Source organism: Phytophthora cinnamomi (genome assembly GCF_018691715.1).
Source record: "Phytophthora cinnamomi strain GKB4 chromosome Unknown Contig1, whole genome shotgun sequence".
In the NCBI taxonomy this organism is placed as follows: domain Eukaryota; phylum Oomycota; class Peronosporomycetes; order Peronosporales; family Peronosporaceae; genus Phytophthora; species Phytophthora cinnamomi.
Window position 1 is genome coordinate 1,077,191 of NW_027150934.1, and position 15,254 is coordinate 1,092,444.

General features: G+C 50.1%; 4 protein-coding genes across 6 annotated transcripts; 2 read left to right on the forward strand and 2 right to left on the reverse strand.

Moving 5' to 3' along the window:
- Window positions 1–5,012: 5,012 nt before the first annotated feature.
- IUM83_06401 (putative carbonic anhydrase) lies at window positions 5,013–5,837 on the reverse strand (the record flags this gene model as incomplete). The annotated part of the gene is made up of 3 exons (XM_067930603.1): window positions 5,013–5,238; window positions 5,344–5,584; window positions 5,681–5,837. The coding sequence occupies 3 exons, from the start codon at window positions 5,835–5,837 to the stop codon at window positions 5,013–5,015; spliced, it is 624 nt and encodes a 207-aa protein (XP_067800341.1).
- Window positions 5,838–7,173: 1,336 nt separating this feature from the next.
- On the forward strand, window positions 7,174–7,820 carry IUM83_06402 (uncharacterized protein; the record flags this gene model as incomplete). 2 transcript variants are annotated; one of them, XM_067930605.1, is made up of 5 exons in its annotated part: window positions 7,174–7,219; window positions 7,301–7,381; window positions 7,470–7,499; window positions 7,603–7,646; window positions 7,752–7,820. In XM_067930605.1, 5 exons carry the CDS (start codon window positions 7,174–7,176, stop codon window positions 7,818–7,820), a joined length of 270 nt encoding a protein of 89 aa, XP_067800352.1. The 2 variants fall into 2 exon arrangements, with proteins under 2 accessions (XP_067800352.1, XP_067800353.1); XM_067930604.1 differs by having other exon boundaries at window positions 7,603–7,641; window positions 7,752–7,765.
- Window positions 7,821–8,643: 823 nt separating this feature from the next.
- Window positions 8,644–10,428, reverse strand: IUM83_06403 (uncharacterized protein; the record flags this gene model as incomplete). The annotated part of the gene is made up of 1 exon (XM_067930606.1): window positions 8,644–10,428. One exon carries the CDS (start codon window positions 10,426–10,428, stop codon window positions 8,644–8,646), a length of 1,785 nt encoding a protein of 594 aa, XP_067800307.1.
- An 810-nt stretch (window positions 10,429–11,238) lies between these two features.
- IUM83_06404 (Neprilysin CD10, peptidase) lies at window positions 11,239–15,168 on the forward strand (the record flags this gene model as incomplete). 2 transcript variants are annotated; one of them, XM_067930607.1, is made up of 2 exons in its annotated part: window positions 11,239–12,600; window positions 12,737–12,775. In XM_067930607.1, 2 exons carry the CDS (start codon window positions 11,239–11,241, stop codon window positions 12,773–12,775), a joined length of 1,401 nt encoding a protein of 466 aa, XP_067800308.1. The 2 variants fall into 2 exon arrangements, with proteins under 2 accessions (XP_067800308.1, XP_067800309.1); XM_067930608.1 differs by having other exon boundaries at window positions 11,239–15,168.
- Window positions 15,169–15,254: the final 86 nt, after the last annotated feature.

The following is a 15,254-nucleotide window of genomic DNA, read 5'->3' on the forward strand; positions in this document are numbered from 1 at the left end:
CGATTTCGGATTTGAATTTAGTCCTGCAACAATAATCTATACGAATTTGAATACTTATCTGTTCTGATTTAAAATATGGTCCGCCAAGCCGCTTAGCCGATAGTAGAATATCTATTCTTGTCCCTGAATAACTGATAAGACCATTTCCTTTTTACCGTAAGCACATATATCGCAAACGTCATCGGCTGGTACTTCCAGAGAAAATCCGGGCCGACGAAGTGCACCCGACGACGGTGCGACCGAAAACGACGAGAGTACGATCGCCATTAATTTCCAGAGCAACGATACGGAAATCGTGACAGTGAACATCCATTCTGTGTACCGTAAACCATGGGTTCACCGCAACGCACGGCCTCGCAAAAACTGCCAGGTTTTCGGCAAAACCGGTGCAGAGATCAGATATATGGGGGTGACACAATGTATTTATCTTAATTCTCTGGATTTTATCATGTTCTCTGGATTTTATCCAGAGTCCTTGGCTATTCTCCAATCGAAATACCTGCTGAATATGCTTCAATTGATTCGGTTCAACAGGCGCTTGAGCGGACTGTGATGTTGAATTACCTGTACTCAAATTAAATTAGGCTGGTGTGTTGACCCATCCAGCTTTTTCAAAGTAAAAAAACTATGATTTCAAATAACTTGTACTCCAGTATAATACCTGTGACAGGTAATTTATCTGATCACTCGAGCGACATCCGCGGATTTTTTCCTCGTTCAGCCAACATGCAGTCCTCGTGGAGGTCACCTCCGTTCATTAAGGCGAGAAGTTCTGAATTTTCGTGGCCAAAATTTGAAGAAGCAGATGAAACAAAGCTACGCCCTGCCTCGGATTGTTTATTTCTCGTAGCCTACGCGGCGTTGGCGCGGTCACAGGCAAGACCTAACAAAGCCGACATTCACTCGGAACAGCTCTGGGTTTTAATTTGCGGACCGCACACCACAACAATAGATATATTTTTGCTGTTGTATAGTACTGCTCTCTTCTTTTCTTTAATAACAGGAGATAGGTAGTTTAGTTGTTTCTTCCACCGTACTACTGCCCCAAACGGATATACATGTAGTACAGTAGTCGGAACTAATACAAAACTGCAATACTAAATGGGAAATTCGACTTCACTTTTACCAGTCACTCTCTGAGAGAGCACTGCTTGAAACTGATACTCTACTCGATAAGTCTGGACATGCATATGGGTCTGCACAAGGAACTATGTCAATAATGCGGACGTGTTAGCTCGCGCGGACTGTGCGATGAACCAAAATCGTCCGGGTTATTGGTTAGATAATTTTATTCTACATCCAAATGTTGCACTTTCGCAACCTAAGTCGCACATTTCGATCGAGAAATGTTGGCAATCCATGAATCTTGAGAAATTGCCCTCAAACCACCTATGTTGTAAAGTTTCGTTCAATCCACTCGCGTTTACTTGATGATGGCATGCATTCATTTTATGTTTAATTTTATTTTCCGCGGATAATGCTGTTCGTGCACTCCAGTCCACATTTATCGAGTTTCTCTATCCTCCGTACCTGCGGTTGCGGCTGTAGTGTATTTTTAGTGGAAGAATAGCCATTTACAGATCAAGCTCTGCTGTGTCCAAAGATGCACGATCAACTCCCCGTGTATTGTGAAGTACTACTGAAGTAGATATCAAGTGGGCGGCTGAACTAGCAAAGGACATGGAAGGTAACTTACTTATGGCAGCACGCCTGAACTAGGTCGTCTGCGACTTGGCTGGGAACATCTGTGTTGTGAAGTGCAGCTGCAAACATTGATACAGATTGCCATGACATGGTCGACCTCAAGATCGAGATAATATTTCGATCAAGAAGAACAACACTTCTTGTCATTGAGGCCAACGTGCTGCATTTCTCGTCCTCCACGTCGTCGATATCTTCATTCGCTTCACCATGCGATTCATCATCTCGGTGCGGTGCAGCCATAACTCTTGGATTCCACTTGACGCCGGAAAATGTTTCGACGATCAATTCGGCTGGAATACACACTGTAGCATACACGCTACGGAAAACTTTCAGCGGAGTCATAGAGATATCACCACGTCAGGCACAAACAGCACGGCACATACGTACCATAAACCACGGGTTCATTGCAACGCTCGTATGAGTTCCCGTCCTATATAATTTGTTGGCAAGTTCTGAGTATTTACGGCGTAAAAACTAAACGTGAATAGTCATCGCATAATTTGCAGTTTTGAAGAAATGCTTAGTCCTTTTCCATTCTAATACAAAGCCGTGCTTCGCCCGGAACAGCTCTGGATTTTGCGGTGAGCGTGCGAAAAGAAGCATATGATAATACAGGCAAGCGCTAATGCTAGATCGCTGTCACTTAAACCAGGACGGTTGCTCGATCGAGCTATGAATCCTGATAGAATTCGGTGAGATGTATAATACGCAAGAGGGCTATGGTGCGTGACCCCCAGTGATTGCCTGGTTTGGCAAGATGAAACTGTACGTGACCGCCATGATGAGCTGCGGCAGAACTGCACGAGAATTTTGCAATATTCCTATTTTAAAGAAGGGGAGTATGCAATTGCTACGTCCGATTTAGTGATCAGACCTGCCTCGTAAAATTGCAGCAGCGCTCTACCTGTATCAACTGTACCACAGGCGGATCGCCGAGTTGTCGAGCAAAGACCTCCAACTAAGGAATCATCCTCAAGGTGTAAGCCACATAGATTCTGTAGATAACTTCGTACAGCAGTCAAGTTTGCTTACCTTTGAGCAACCGAAGTAACTGATGGGTGTGTTGTGTGGCGCTGGGCAACGCCTCAGCAAGAAACTTTTGATTGTCTGAATTGGGCACTGGCAGGGAGGACCATTGAATACGAAGGGGTTTCTAGAGGTGCAAGATGCTGCATATATATTCGCGCGTTTATCGATCAGCAGAAGTTGCCATGTCTCCGCCTACTAGTAACAGCTACTCGAGAAGCGAGGAAAGGTCGACACACTGTTCTGTTGCGTCGTTGAAGTATTATATATATATATAATATACTCTGGCCGATTAGGCAGTCCCTAAAACATGCATATTCAGTCAGGCCTCTATAGTTAGCAGTTAACATAAGTAGAGGTTTTATTATTACAACTGCCACTACCCGTCACTCCACCGTGGGGAAAGTGCATTGAAAGTGGGAACAGTAGTCTCGAAAATGGCTACTGAAAAGTGCCACTTGAACGTTCTTTGTCCTCAGAGGAACTCTTAACTCATAGATTCGTTATAAGACTATCTAGCATAGATCGCAAACTAAGACGATGGCACAGCTAGCTAGACAAATATAAAAAGGAAGGAGTAGTACTCGGACGGGCTTGTACAAGATATTATTTGTTTGATCTTCACTACTGAGTGCGTGCTAGAAGTGAATCTTAATTAAGCTGTAATAGCATACAGCAAGATCTGAAAATATTGCGTTCGGCATGTACTGTAAGAAAGTGATGCTGAGCTCATTGCATAGCATTCCCACACTGGGTGTAGTGTTCACACAAACACTGGTAGTATTGCAAACGCTAGCGTTTGCAATACCAGATTTGCTGTGGAGGATTTGATTTGCTATTCACTAACTGTTTAGCATAAAGTCTTTTAAGATGTTGGTGGAGTTATGCAAATTTACCCTAAAGCTAGCAATTTCATGTTTAGCTGATTCATGAACAAATGTTTGCACTTGTACATGTACTACTACTAAGTACTGTACATGTATATCAATTTTGCTGCGCTTTATACGGCTCTGTGAAATATTTTTCGTGGGTACGGGTTGGGATTGACGAAGTTTTGGCCTCGAGCAACGAGATTGTAGCTGATTTGGAGGTTGTGAAATGCTGCAAACGGACAAACACGTTTGCAAACAGCACTTACAGTTAGTTAGTGTGGTAAAATTTACAAACATGTCTGCGACGTACACTATCTGTGCTGTCTTGGAAGTGTTGCTTACATCACATCCAGCTATGAGATGAAAACCATGCGATTGTACAGTGCTATGTGCTATACGCATCTAATAACTGGACGCGATGTATGGAAATCAAGCTCGTAAGGCAGGCATGAACGGATCATATGCATCAATTGACACAAGCTCATGCTTGATAGTTTTGCGCGAGTTGGAAGAATACAGCTCTTTTCGTTTTCATTTTTCAGTGTGGTACATTGTTGTCACTTAACTTCGAAATACAGCTCGTGGCGTTGAACGTCAATACTCTTGAGTGAAGTAGGCTTCTTGAGTGATGCTTGACACGATTGTCCACTTCGAAATACCTCCGATTTTATTAATTTAAAAAAAATACCGCAAGCATGTGATACGGTATCCTACGATATGCAGGCCTCTCCACTCGCAAACATTAAAACGCTACTGTACATCTAGAGCACCTGAAACGGGCCTCGAGACCTTCGACCATTCCGCAATTTGCTCGTTAGCTGACAAAAGCCTCACTCTTCCGGAGAACTCCACGGAATCAGCTGACAAGAACGCGCCTCCCCTACGCCCTCCTCCTCGTCATGTCCGCCACTCTCCACTCCAGCTGCACCGCGCTCGCCACTGTCAGGAATCCCAACCTCTCCGCCATCTCGAACGTATTGTCCGCCGGCCCCGTTCACTCTCTCTATGCGATCCAAGAGAACAGCGGCAGAATGCTGCGGAACGTAAGCGAAGACGCTGTTTACAAACTAGACGTGGCCGACGAAGAACGAAGCCGACTAGCATCTCTGACATTTCAACTGCCCGACCAAAAACAAATAATTCCCAATCATGCACTAATTCAAGGCTTCGGTGCAAGTACTTCTGCTACAGTAGTGAGATATTTTACGGACAAATTTGCCAAACTACGACACAGAAATTGTCCGATGCTCTGATGCTCACAGATCATCAGACCGCATACTGCTGCCTGCATATCAGTCAACTCCATGCGCTCGGAAATGTTTTGCAACAACCATATTATACATAACGGCGAAGGAAAGCATACCCAGTCTATAATATAGACTCTATCTACTGAACAACACGTCAAAGTTCCTAGTTGTAGCGCGTGACGATACGGCCGTTCAGAGGTTGTACCGGGCGTGCGTTGTTGCCGTCGTCCGTGATGTGGTACTCCAGCAAGTCCTTGTGAAGACGAGTAAAGTCGGCAGACGAGATCTGGATCGGCGTCTGCACCACCCACCAGTCCGCAGTCTCATCGCAGCCCGGTGTCGTGAGGCTCCCCGCGTAGTTGTAGATACCGCCGATCTTACTGGCCTTCCTGATCAGGCTCGAGTATTAGTTCCTGTGCAGTAAACGAAATGTTAGTGGGATTCTTGTTTTGGACAAGCCAACGCTGCAGCCTAGCGCAATATCTTTGACTCACAACTGCACTGTGATAGCCTCGTTCTTGGTGTGAGCAGTGGAGTTGACGTTTTCAAGCGCGTCAAGAACAGGTCCCAGCCACACGTCCGACTTGGGCGAAATATCCAAGAAGATGCCGACCACCAACAGGGCGGAGCCATCGCTGCTCTTGTGCACGAAGTGCATTTCGCCGTCGTGAGCCTTGCCGTCGACGGTGTGCCCCGATGGAGCGTGCAGGTGGAACTGTGCCATTTTGTAGATCGCTGCATTCACCGAAGCAACACAGTTACCTGAACACAAAGCCGACGATATGACAATCTCGCGCACTATCAGCAGTGGATTCAACAGGCACTACGAACCTCCGATAACGTCCACCTCGAGCGGCTCGTGGGGTTCGGTCAGGTTGTACTGCGAGCACTGGCCGCTAAAACTAAGCGGGTTCTTCTTGCCCTTGCAAGCCTTGACCACGGTCTTGATGTCGATGGGGACTGGCGCACACCACCGCAGGCCTTCCAGTGCTCCGCCCACTTGGAGGTGTGCACCATGCTGGCGTCGTTGGGGCGGTATCCCCACACGGGGCCCGTCGAGCGGAGATGGTAGAGACGGTCAGAGCGCTGGCAGCGATGATAGCGGAGATTGAGGCGATGAAATTCATCTTTGGTCGGAATGCAGGCAGATCGGCGTCGAAGAAGGCGGAGCGAGGTACTATGTCGAGAGCAGATTCAGGAATGAAGTGCAACAAGAGGGCCAACCGCGGTCGAACTTCGTGCGCCGCAAACGTGGAATCCATGTGGCATAGCATGCAAAGAAAACTTATGGTGCAGCCACGGTAGCTTATGGTAGAGGTTATGGTGAAACATGTTCTCGCAGCCGTGAGGCCGAGATGTCTTCTGGTGATCAACAGGGGGGTCAGACGGTTTAGCAACTCACTAAACCGCAAATGACGAGCTGCCATTTACGAAACTTTGCTATGTTATGAAAATCACCGTTCAAACTTGCGACGGGCTGCCATGCGCTGACTCGTCAAAGGCAAGGCTCAATCGATCACCAAGTATTTTGATTTTTTTGTTTGGCCAAGTTCTTTAACAGCCCGCAGACATACTGGATGCGCTTCAGACAGGTGATTCCAGCACCTTTGTTCGGATTCATTGCAGGCATTTTGACGGATGTGAATTTCCTGTAGTCGAACGCAGGGTTCGCCCGTAGGAAGTTTATCCAAATAATCGCTATTTGCATCACAGTTTTGGAACGCGCCCTCTGCCTACCTAAAAGCGTCCTAAACCAAATTATCTGTCCTAATAAAATCCCATAAAATCCGTCCTAAAATCCACAGATAATCCGAGGAGACACAATAATATTCATCTTGTTGTGACTATAGATTGACAGGACGTGCGCGGCTGTTGGCTTCGGCTCGCCATGTTACTTACGGTACCACTTTTGACGGTATACAGTCAAACCTGTTTATATGTATACAAGGGTCTAGGCGTTTATGGGGCAATTCTCGCACCCTGACGCACGAGTGAGTGAGCATCATGGTCTGAGTGGTGCTCACCCTCAGCCGTACCACCTGCCCGTAATGTCCTACGCCAACGACTTATTGCGGTACTTTTTTTGGCCCAACTTGAGGCGGTATCCAATGAGATAGTTGACCCAGTCCTATCTGGCATAATAATGTGGTCCACATGATATTTTAGGAAATTTCTGCTTCAATGCGGAGAGCCTTAGGATTACAGAGGACGCTTTCGGGAGACTAGGTGAAGGCAAACGCACGAATTATGGTTTCTCCCATAATTGTTTTAACAGTCCATTTTTTGCATGGCCAAAGTCCTCATATAAACAGGTATAATAGTGTTTGGAATCGAAGCTTTTCACGCAAATCCCAACTGGCACTGAGAGTCGTAAGCACCACATTAGCTTTGGTAGCTCGTGTTTGTTCATGTTCACTGATACCACGCGTGCTGTTTGTTCCGCTGATCCAGCTATCGGAATATGGACAGCAGGACATGACGAGGAGCGCGGTGCTAAGGATGGAAAGGTGCTGCCTTCCGGAGTCCGAAGAGGTAGGATCCAACGTACGAAGCGCCGAGTCGCTGTCAGATTGAAGCCTAACTACATGGTTTCTTCTGTAATTTTACTGTACTGGTGCAGCCACCACCGATGTCGCCAAACAGCGTATTGGTTGGTTGTTGACAATCGGTAGTGTGAGCGCCGTTTCTGATTTCTACTGTTACGCAGTGATGACTAACGTTCTAGTGTATTAAGTGCTACTGTTGTTGTGCAGGCGGAAACATGTACGTCATCGCAGAGTATATACGAAGAGGTGAGGTACTATGGCACAAAAGATTGCTTGCTACTGTTATAAAGGGATGGCTGTCCTTTTTCGGTTGGTGCATTATATCGATAACTGTGGCGCGTTAATTCCTTGTACAGATCGTTGCCAGTAACAATGCTGGTGGCGAGATGTGGACAACCCATGACGAGTTGCAAATGGGATCATAAAACAAAGTGCTTTCACCCTATGCTCTTCGCCACCCGAACCACCCCGTCGCAATCGCCAAAGTATAAGGTTATACGTTGCCACGGAATCACGTAGACAAACTCATTGTCATCAACATACTGATTTGAGATTTGTCAGAGTGCTCGCTGTGGGTATTACTCCATGACTCTGTCGATGACCAGCCTGTTTGTTGATATCCCAGTTTACGCAAACGCGTTCTTCATGTTGGTACGTAGCATTAGGACCCATCGTGTCTTGGCTTACAGGTGATCAATTTAACTATTGTGCATTTCAATTGTTTTGGTTGTAAAACAACTATTCCAACTAAGACGGGGTTAGATTATCGGAGCACCACTGAGACACATTCAAAAGAGCAGGTGGTTCCTAGCAGGTTCCTCGTAGGAACCACCTGGCTCTTTTGAATGTCATCGCAACGAGCGACTGGATTAAATTCAGTAGATTTATCAGCTTACACATGTTGATCATACGGGCGAAACCTGCGTTCGATTGTACACCTCCGTCAAAATGACTGCAACGAATCCGACAGAAGGTGCTAGGAACTTCCTACAGCGTCCACACGAGTCTAGCGAGCTGACACGGCACAAACAAGGAAACTTGGTGCCCAGAAACGAACCACTTTGGAGGAATAAGGCTCAACTGCATTATTTGACATCGAGTTCCTGGTATTAATACATGCACCCCGCAACGATAGTATTTTACCAACATAACGCAGTAACCAATCCAGTCATGCCACAGACTGCGCATTGATCAGTCCATGTTACTCGTTAACTTATTAGTTCGTTTACTACCAGTAGAAGTTCTAATCTAACTAACATTGAGCTTTACATCTAGCTCGAGGTTGCCACCCTGGCTCGAGCGAGGAATCCACAGCAATAGCGAACCACCTCCTGTACCCGGCAGACCGAGAAATCCAGGACGCCAGCGATCCAGGTACAGCGTCTTGCCACCCAAAGAACTCACATTCGACCTCCACGTCGCATTGCCACCCGCCAAAACGTCCACCTCATCCACCTTATCGCCAGCGGAGATAATGTTCACAGTCACGTCCTTGGTGTCGCGGCTCTGGAAATTGATAACGACAGTGCCGTCGCCCTCCTTCGTCCAAGTGCCGGAGCTGCCGTTGAAAGCTTTGCCCACTGCCGACAACCCCAACGCATCTACAGCCGGACCGTCGTCGACTTCTCCGATGAACTTGGTCGGCCCACAGATCGTCTGGAAGTACTCGCTGATCATGCTGGTCATGCCCGTGATGTCCCACACACCCCAGAAGGAAAAGGCCTTGTCCGCAACCTTGTAGGCGTACTCCTCGGCGGTGTAGAAGGTGCCGTTGTCGCTCGTGCCCGACTCGATCAAGTCCTCGACGATGACCCCGAAGGTTTTGCGCAGAGTCATTCGAGTGGCGTACGCCGTCTCCAGATCCGATTCGGCGATCAGTTCCTCCATGCAGTTATTGGTCGCGATCGGGATATCGTTCAAAACGAGGTTCGACTTGCTCATGGAAACCCGAAGCTCATTCTCGGACATGTCTGGGTTCTGTTTGCGGAGAGCTAAGATGGTCATCCACGTGCGGTCTGCGAGCCGCTTCAAGTCGTATCCACACGTCGTGTTGGACTTGAGCGCTGACGTCAACGACGTGATGTCGCTTTGGGTCACGTTGGCGATGTATTGCCCGAGCAGAACCCTCTTCATGAACGCCTTGAACGAGGCCCAGCTCTCAACGATGGAGTCGGCATTGACGATCACCTCTCTCAGCACGAGCTCGGCCGTGTTGACGATCTTGTCTGCGAATCGGACGTTAGGCTTGACAACGATTCCCATGCAACTGGCGATGGTGACTGGGAGATCGAAGATGAACTTGTCGGAGTAGTACAGGTACGCCAGCACTTTGTTCTGTGGCGTCTGCGGGTCGTTCACCTTGATGCTGCGGGTGAGCTTGGACATTTGCCTCACTAAGATGGACAGATCCTTGACACATCGGAAGGTGGTTTGGACCGCCTTGGCCATTAGCTTGAACTGGCCGTATAGATTGAAGGCACCCATAGCCACGGTTGCCTGCACCACGACGGCAGTCTTGGTCACGATCTCGAGCGTGCAGTCGTCGTTCTGTCGGATGCACTCCATTCCGCACTTGACCGGGTATGCCAGTGGACACTGCGCCCAGCACGTGCCTAATTTGTGATTGAACTCGAGCGGACACGTTTTCCCAAAGTGCGCTTCGCGGTAGCACGCGGTGTCTCTGGATTTCTGCGTCACGGGGCCGACCCAGTTTTGGTAGGTTGATTCGATTGTACTGATCGCAGTTGTGCTAGAGCCGACCAGGAAGTCCCGAATCGCGGAACCGGCTGCCGAACCGCTGGCACTTGATGAATCACTGGACAAGTTTGCTGGTGTCGATGTAGTGATGGTGTCAATCGTTGATGGCCGCTTGGTTGTCTGGGGAGTAGAGTGGTTCGAGGGCGCAGCAGAAACGGTAACGTTTGGTGCTGGGGTGGAAATGTCAGCGATGTCACCAAACGCGAGTGCCGGTGCGGAGGCGGTCGCAGTAACGAGCACATTGAGTATCACCCAGATTACGACCACCTGTTTCATCTTGGCACTGCTGAAATCGACGAGCAAAAACGAAAAGTGAAACGAATCTGTTGATGCACAATGCTTCAGGATTGCTGTTGTAAGGCAGCATGGATGTGTGCAGGTAGCGAGCGCAGACTCCTGATTGCTTCCGCGTTGCTAAATGTGATCGTCCACAGCACCAGGAATACAAAAAGCCTTTCTGTCGAACGCAAACATCTCGACCGCCAGAATAAGACACATACATTGTGCTTTCAACGATTTTGTAGAGAATCTCTGAGCGACTTCGCGACAAACCGACAGCAGCTCTGCTTCTCCAACAACTGACACCGATCTTATGTGGCTCAAACTCTAACAGCAGGATCCGGGAATGCGAGGCGTCGTCACCCCGACCTACTTGACGAATTCCAAGGAAAGATGCTCGAGATACGAACAGCAAACGGGACGCACGGATCGGACAGCATGGCGATTGCAAGTTGGAGTTTGTGTCCTACCAGCAGGTACAGCCGGTTGCTCCTGTAGGTAGCACGAACGAGATACTGTAGCGATCGCAGCTCGGATGGTTCAGGACGACGCGTTGCTAGCGAATCTAGCGCATCGCAGGTCTCTGAATCGCGCGAAGTACCACCTGCAACATCTGCAGCTTGAAAACTTACACATCACGCGGCCCAAAACAAAAACTGGGATCTGTATCCTCTCGTACCGAAATGATAGCGTCTTTCGACGTGTTAAAATAAATGGATACTTTTTGGGCTGTGGGATCTAACGTTAGGATATCATCTTCCACAAATCATTCGCCCAAAGGGAAGGAAGGACCCCGCGACTCGAGCGATGCCGCGCGTGACCGAGTTCACGCCGCTGCTCGTGCACGACGACGAGGGCGACCGCCGCCCCTTCTCGCGCCGCCGCCGCAGCGCGTGGCAGTGGGTGCTGGCGGGCGCTCTGAGTCTGGCGCTGCTGAGCCTCTTGAAGCAGGAAAATAACAGCTCGCTTCCCCTAAACGCGGCAATGTCCTTCGACGAGACCTCCGAGGTGGACGGTGACGCCGACGACGTGGCCTTTCTGTCCAGGCTGGAGACCTTCAAGGACCCTTCGGTGGACCCTTGTGTGGACTTCTACCAGTACGCGTGCGGTGGTTGGCTGAAATCCCATGAAATCCCATCGGACCGTCCAGACATCGACTCGTCCTTCTACGTCGTCGCGGAGACCAACAAGGACACAATCCAGAGGGTCATCGACGCCAACCCGCCGCAGATTGGCCAGCTGTACCACTCGTGCCTCAACGACCAGGAGGTGGACCCTTCTGCCGTTGCGTTCGTCTCGCAGCTCATTGAGAACGTCCACAAGGCGGACTCGACGCTGGCGCTGCTCGAGTACGCGGGCGAGTTGGACCAATCTCTCGGCATCAGCTCGTTCTTCGGTCTCTTCGTCGGGGCCGACCCGGAGGACCCTTCTACAAATGTCCTCCAGCTCGCCCAAGGAGGACTCACGCTGCCCTCGAGGGAGTACTACCTGGAGCAGAGCAAGGTGGACGCCTACGCGACGCTCTATGTGGACTACGTGACCAAGTTGTTCGCAGTCGGGGACCTGGACAAACACAACGTGAGTGAATACGCCCAGGCCGTGCTGGACACGGAGACGGCGTTCGCCAAGATCTCGCTGCCCAATGCGGCGCTGCGGAACCCGTGGACAACCAACACAGCGTATCCGTTCGCGGAGATCGCTACGAGATATCCGTTCTTGATGGCGTATCTCAACGGGATCAACAAGCTAGAGCCGTTCCCGATGCTGCACGCAATTATCGCGACGCCTGATTTCTTCGAGGCGCAGAACGAGTTGTTCAATGATGAGTCGCTGCTGCCGCAGCTCAAGAATTACTTGAGTTTCCATCTGATCGACTCGTTCGGGGCTGTGTTGGGGGAGTATTTCCGCCGGGCGAGCCACGAATTCCATGGTACGATTCAAGGCGCGGGCGCCCTGCTCCCACGTGATCAGTTCTGCGTGCGGCTTACGACGACGTTCTTGGGCGACGAATTGGGGGAATACTATATGAAAGACGTTTTTGGCCCTGATGCAAAAGCTGCAGCGCAGGCGCTCGTGGCGGAGATTGAGGAGTCGCTGAAGGCCTTGTTGATGACGGAGTCGTGGCTTGACAAACTCACGTATGATGCCGCTGTGGAAAAACTCAACAAGGTTAGGAATTATATTGGTGGACCAGACGACGTCCCTCCGCTGCCTTTCCAGTTGCAAGCCGATGCGTTCTTCAACAACGTAAAAAGCTTATTGCAGCTGAACGCTGGGGCAACTGTTCGAGCTATTGGTGAACCAGTGGACAAACAAGCCTGGGATATGTTCCCGTCTACTGTGAACGCTTACTACGATCCAAGCGCAAACAAGATCGTTTTTCCTGCAGCAATTCTGCAGCCACCATTTTACAGTGCTGAACACTTTCCAGCGGCGGCAAACTTCGCTCGCATTGGTCAGGTTATTGGCCACGAACTTTCACATGGTTTTGACGACCAAGGACGCAATTATGACGGTGATGGTGCGCTCCGGTCGTGGTGGACTCCGTCCGTTTCTGCCGAATTTGCCGAGAAAGCTCAGTGTTTGGCAGCCCAGTACTCAACATTCCCCGTTGTTTCGATTGAAGATGGCCACGTACTCGGTACAGTTAATGGCAACCTGACCCTGGGTGAGAATATCGCTGACAACGGAGGTATCCATCTAGCGTACGAGGCCTACCATCTTTGGAAAAGTACGTTTGCGCCTTCGCCGAAGGAAACACCGACGGAGACGCCTTCCCCGCCAGAAGTCCCCCAGCAGACCGTTGAACCACCTCCAACACCAGGATCTGTAGAAACACCTCCAGCTCCAGAGCCGATGGAAACGACCCCAATACCCGCTGATGTACCCCAAACGCCAGAGCCGTCCCAACCGAATCCCAAAGATGATATTCCAGCTGTGACGCCAGCTCCAGTTATCCCAATTCCAAACGAACCAGTTCCTCAGCCGTCGGATGGGCCAGGAGAGGAGATTCCTGAAGTGACGTTTCCTCCACCCGTTCTCCCCGTCCCGGACGCGATAACACCTGAGCCAGCACAAACTAGTCCGAGTGGTGTGATCCCTGTGGCCACTCCATCCCCTCCCCCCGTCGTTCCTGAGCCCCAGCCCACAGACATCGGACCTGGTGAAGTGATCCCCGACGAAACATCACCCCCTCTTTCACCTCCTGCCCCTACTGCACCTGAAGAGCAAACACCAGCTCCGACAGAACCTGCAACTGATGCTCCCGTAGTGACACCGCCTCCATCAACAACAGTGCCAACCCCTGCGCCAGTACCTGACGTGCCGCTGCCGACTGTGCCTGTCGTGCCAACCCCACCGATTGTGCCTGATGTACCTCCCCCAGCGACTACAGAGGCGCCACCCGATAAACACAAGCACAAGAAGGAAAAAGAGGAATCTGAGGAGCCTGACGAAAGGGAACATGGCGAAAAGGAAAAACATCGCAAGGCTGAACACAAGAAGTCTGACAAGTCTGAGCCAAAAGAGGATGAGAGCAGAAGTAGCAGTGGCCACAAGCATGGGACTGACAAGCACGGTGAAAAGAAAGAGAAGGGACGGGAGGAGGAGAAATCGCATGAGGGCAAACATGATCGTGAAAAGCAAGAGGAAGACGATAAATCGTCGAAACGCAAACACAAGGAAAGGGGTGGTGATGAACATGAGAAGCACCACAGTCACGAAGATGAATCTCAGGGCGATGGTAACACGAAAAAGCACAATAAGCATGGCGAGAGTGGCGAGGGAAAACGCGAATCTGATAAGCATCGTAAGGAGGAGGGCCGCTATGGTGACGAGGACGGCGACGGTGACGAGTCTGACAAAAAACATGATCATGAAAAGACCTCTCGGGATGACCGCGACAGCCACGAACGCAAGTACGAGAGCCGACAGCATCCCCATCGCCGTGAAGAAGAGAACGATGATAGCGATCGCCATGAAGATAAGCGTCGCGGACACGGAGAATATGGTGATCGTAAGGAAGAAGAGGAAGAATCCCATCATCACGGTAAACGCAGCTACCGCTGGGACGATGACGATGAAGATCGCGGTCGGCATGAGCACCGCAAGCACGAAAGCAAGGAAGAGCGCCGTGAAGAGCGCAAGGAGCGCAAGGAGGACAAAAGAGAAGAGGAAGAGGCTGACCGTCACGAGAAGGGAAAACACCACCATCATTCCGAAGAGGACAACGAGGAGGGAGGTGAATCAAAGTATCATTGGAAGCACCACGGAAAAAAGAAGCACCACCATCATGAGGAGGGGGGGCGTGAAGAGCGAGAAGAAGAATGCGGTGAATGCGAGAGGAAGAGCCACAAGCGACACCATGAAAAGTACTGGGAACGTCATGGGTGTGGCAAACACGACGAAGACTGTCACAAATGGGCTCTCTCCGAGAGCAAGTACCCGTTTTCTGGTGGGGATGTGAAAATCCACAGTATGGTTGAGAAGCTGGCCCGTGCTATCGTCCAGCCGAACGACCCCGTGGCGGATGATCGACTTTTCTTCACAGCTTTTGCCCAGAATTGGTGTGAGAAGCGCACTCCTGGGTATGCAGAGTTGCTGCGCACAATCGACCCTCACTCGCCCGGCAAATGGCGTGTGAACGGGCCCCTGATGAACTACGACAAGTTTGCGGCGGCCTTCTCGTGCCCCGTTGGAACCCCCATGAACCCAGAGAAGAAGTGTGTCATCTGGTAGGAGGCCGCTGTTGGATCGTGCTATTACCAAAAGCTGCCCGGGAGAAGTTGAAATGCAAGAAAAACGAACAAAAACAAACAAGGACC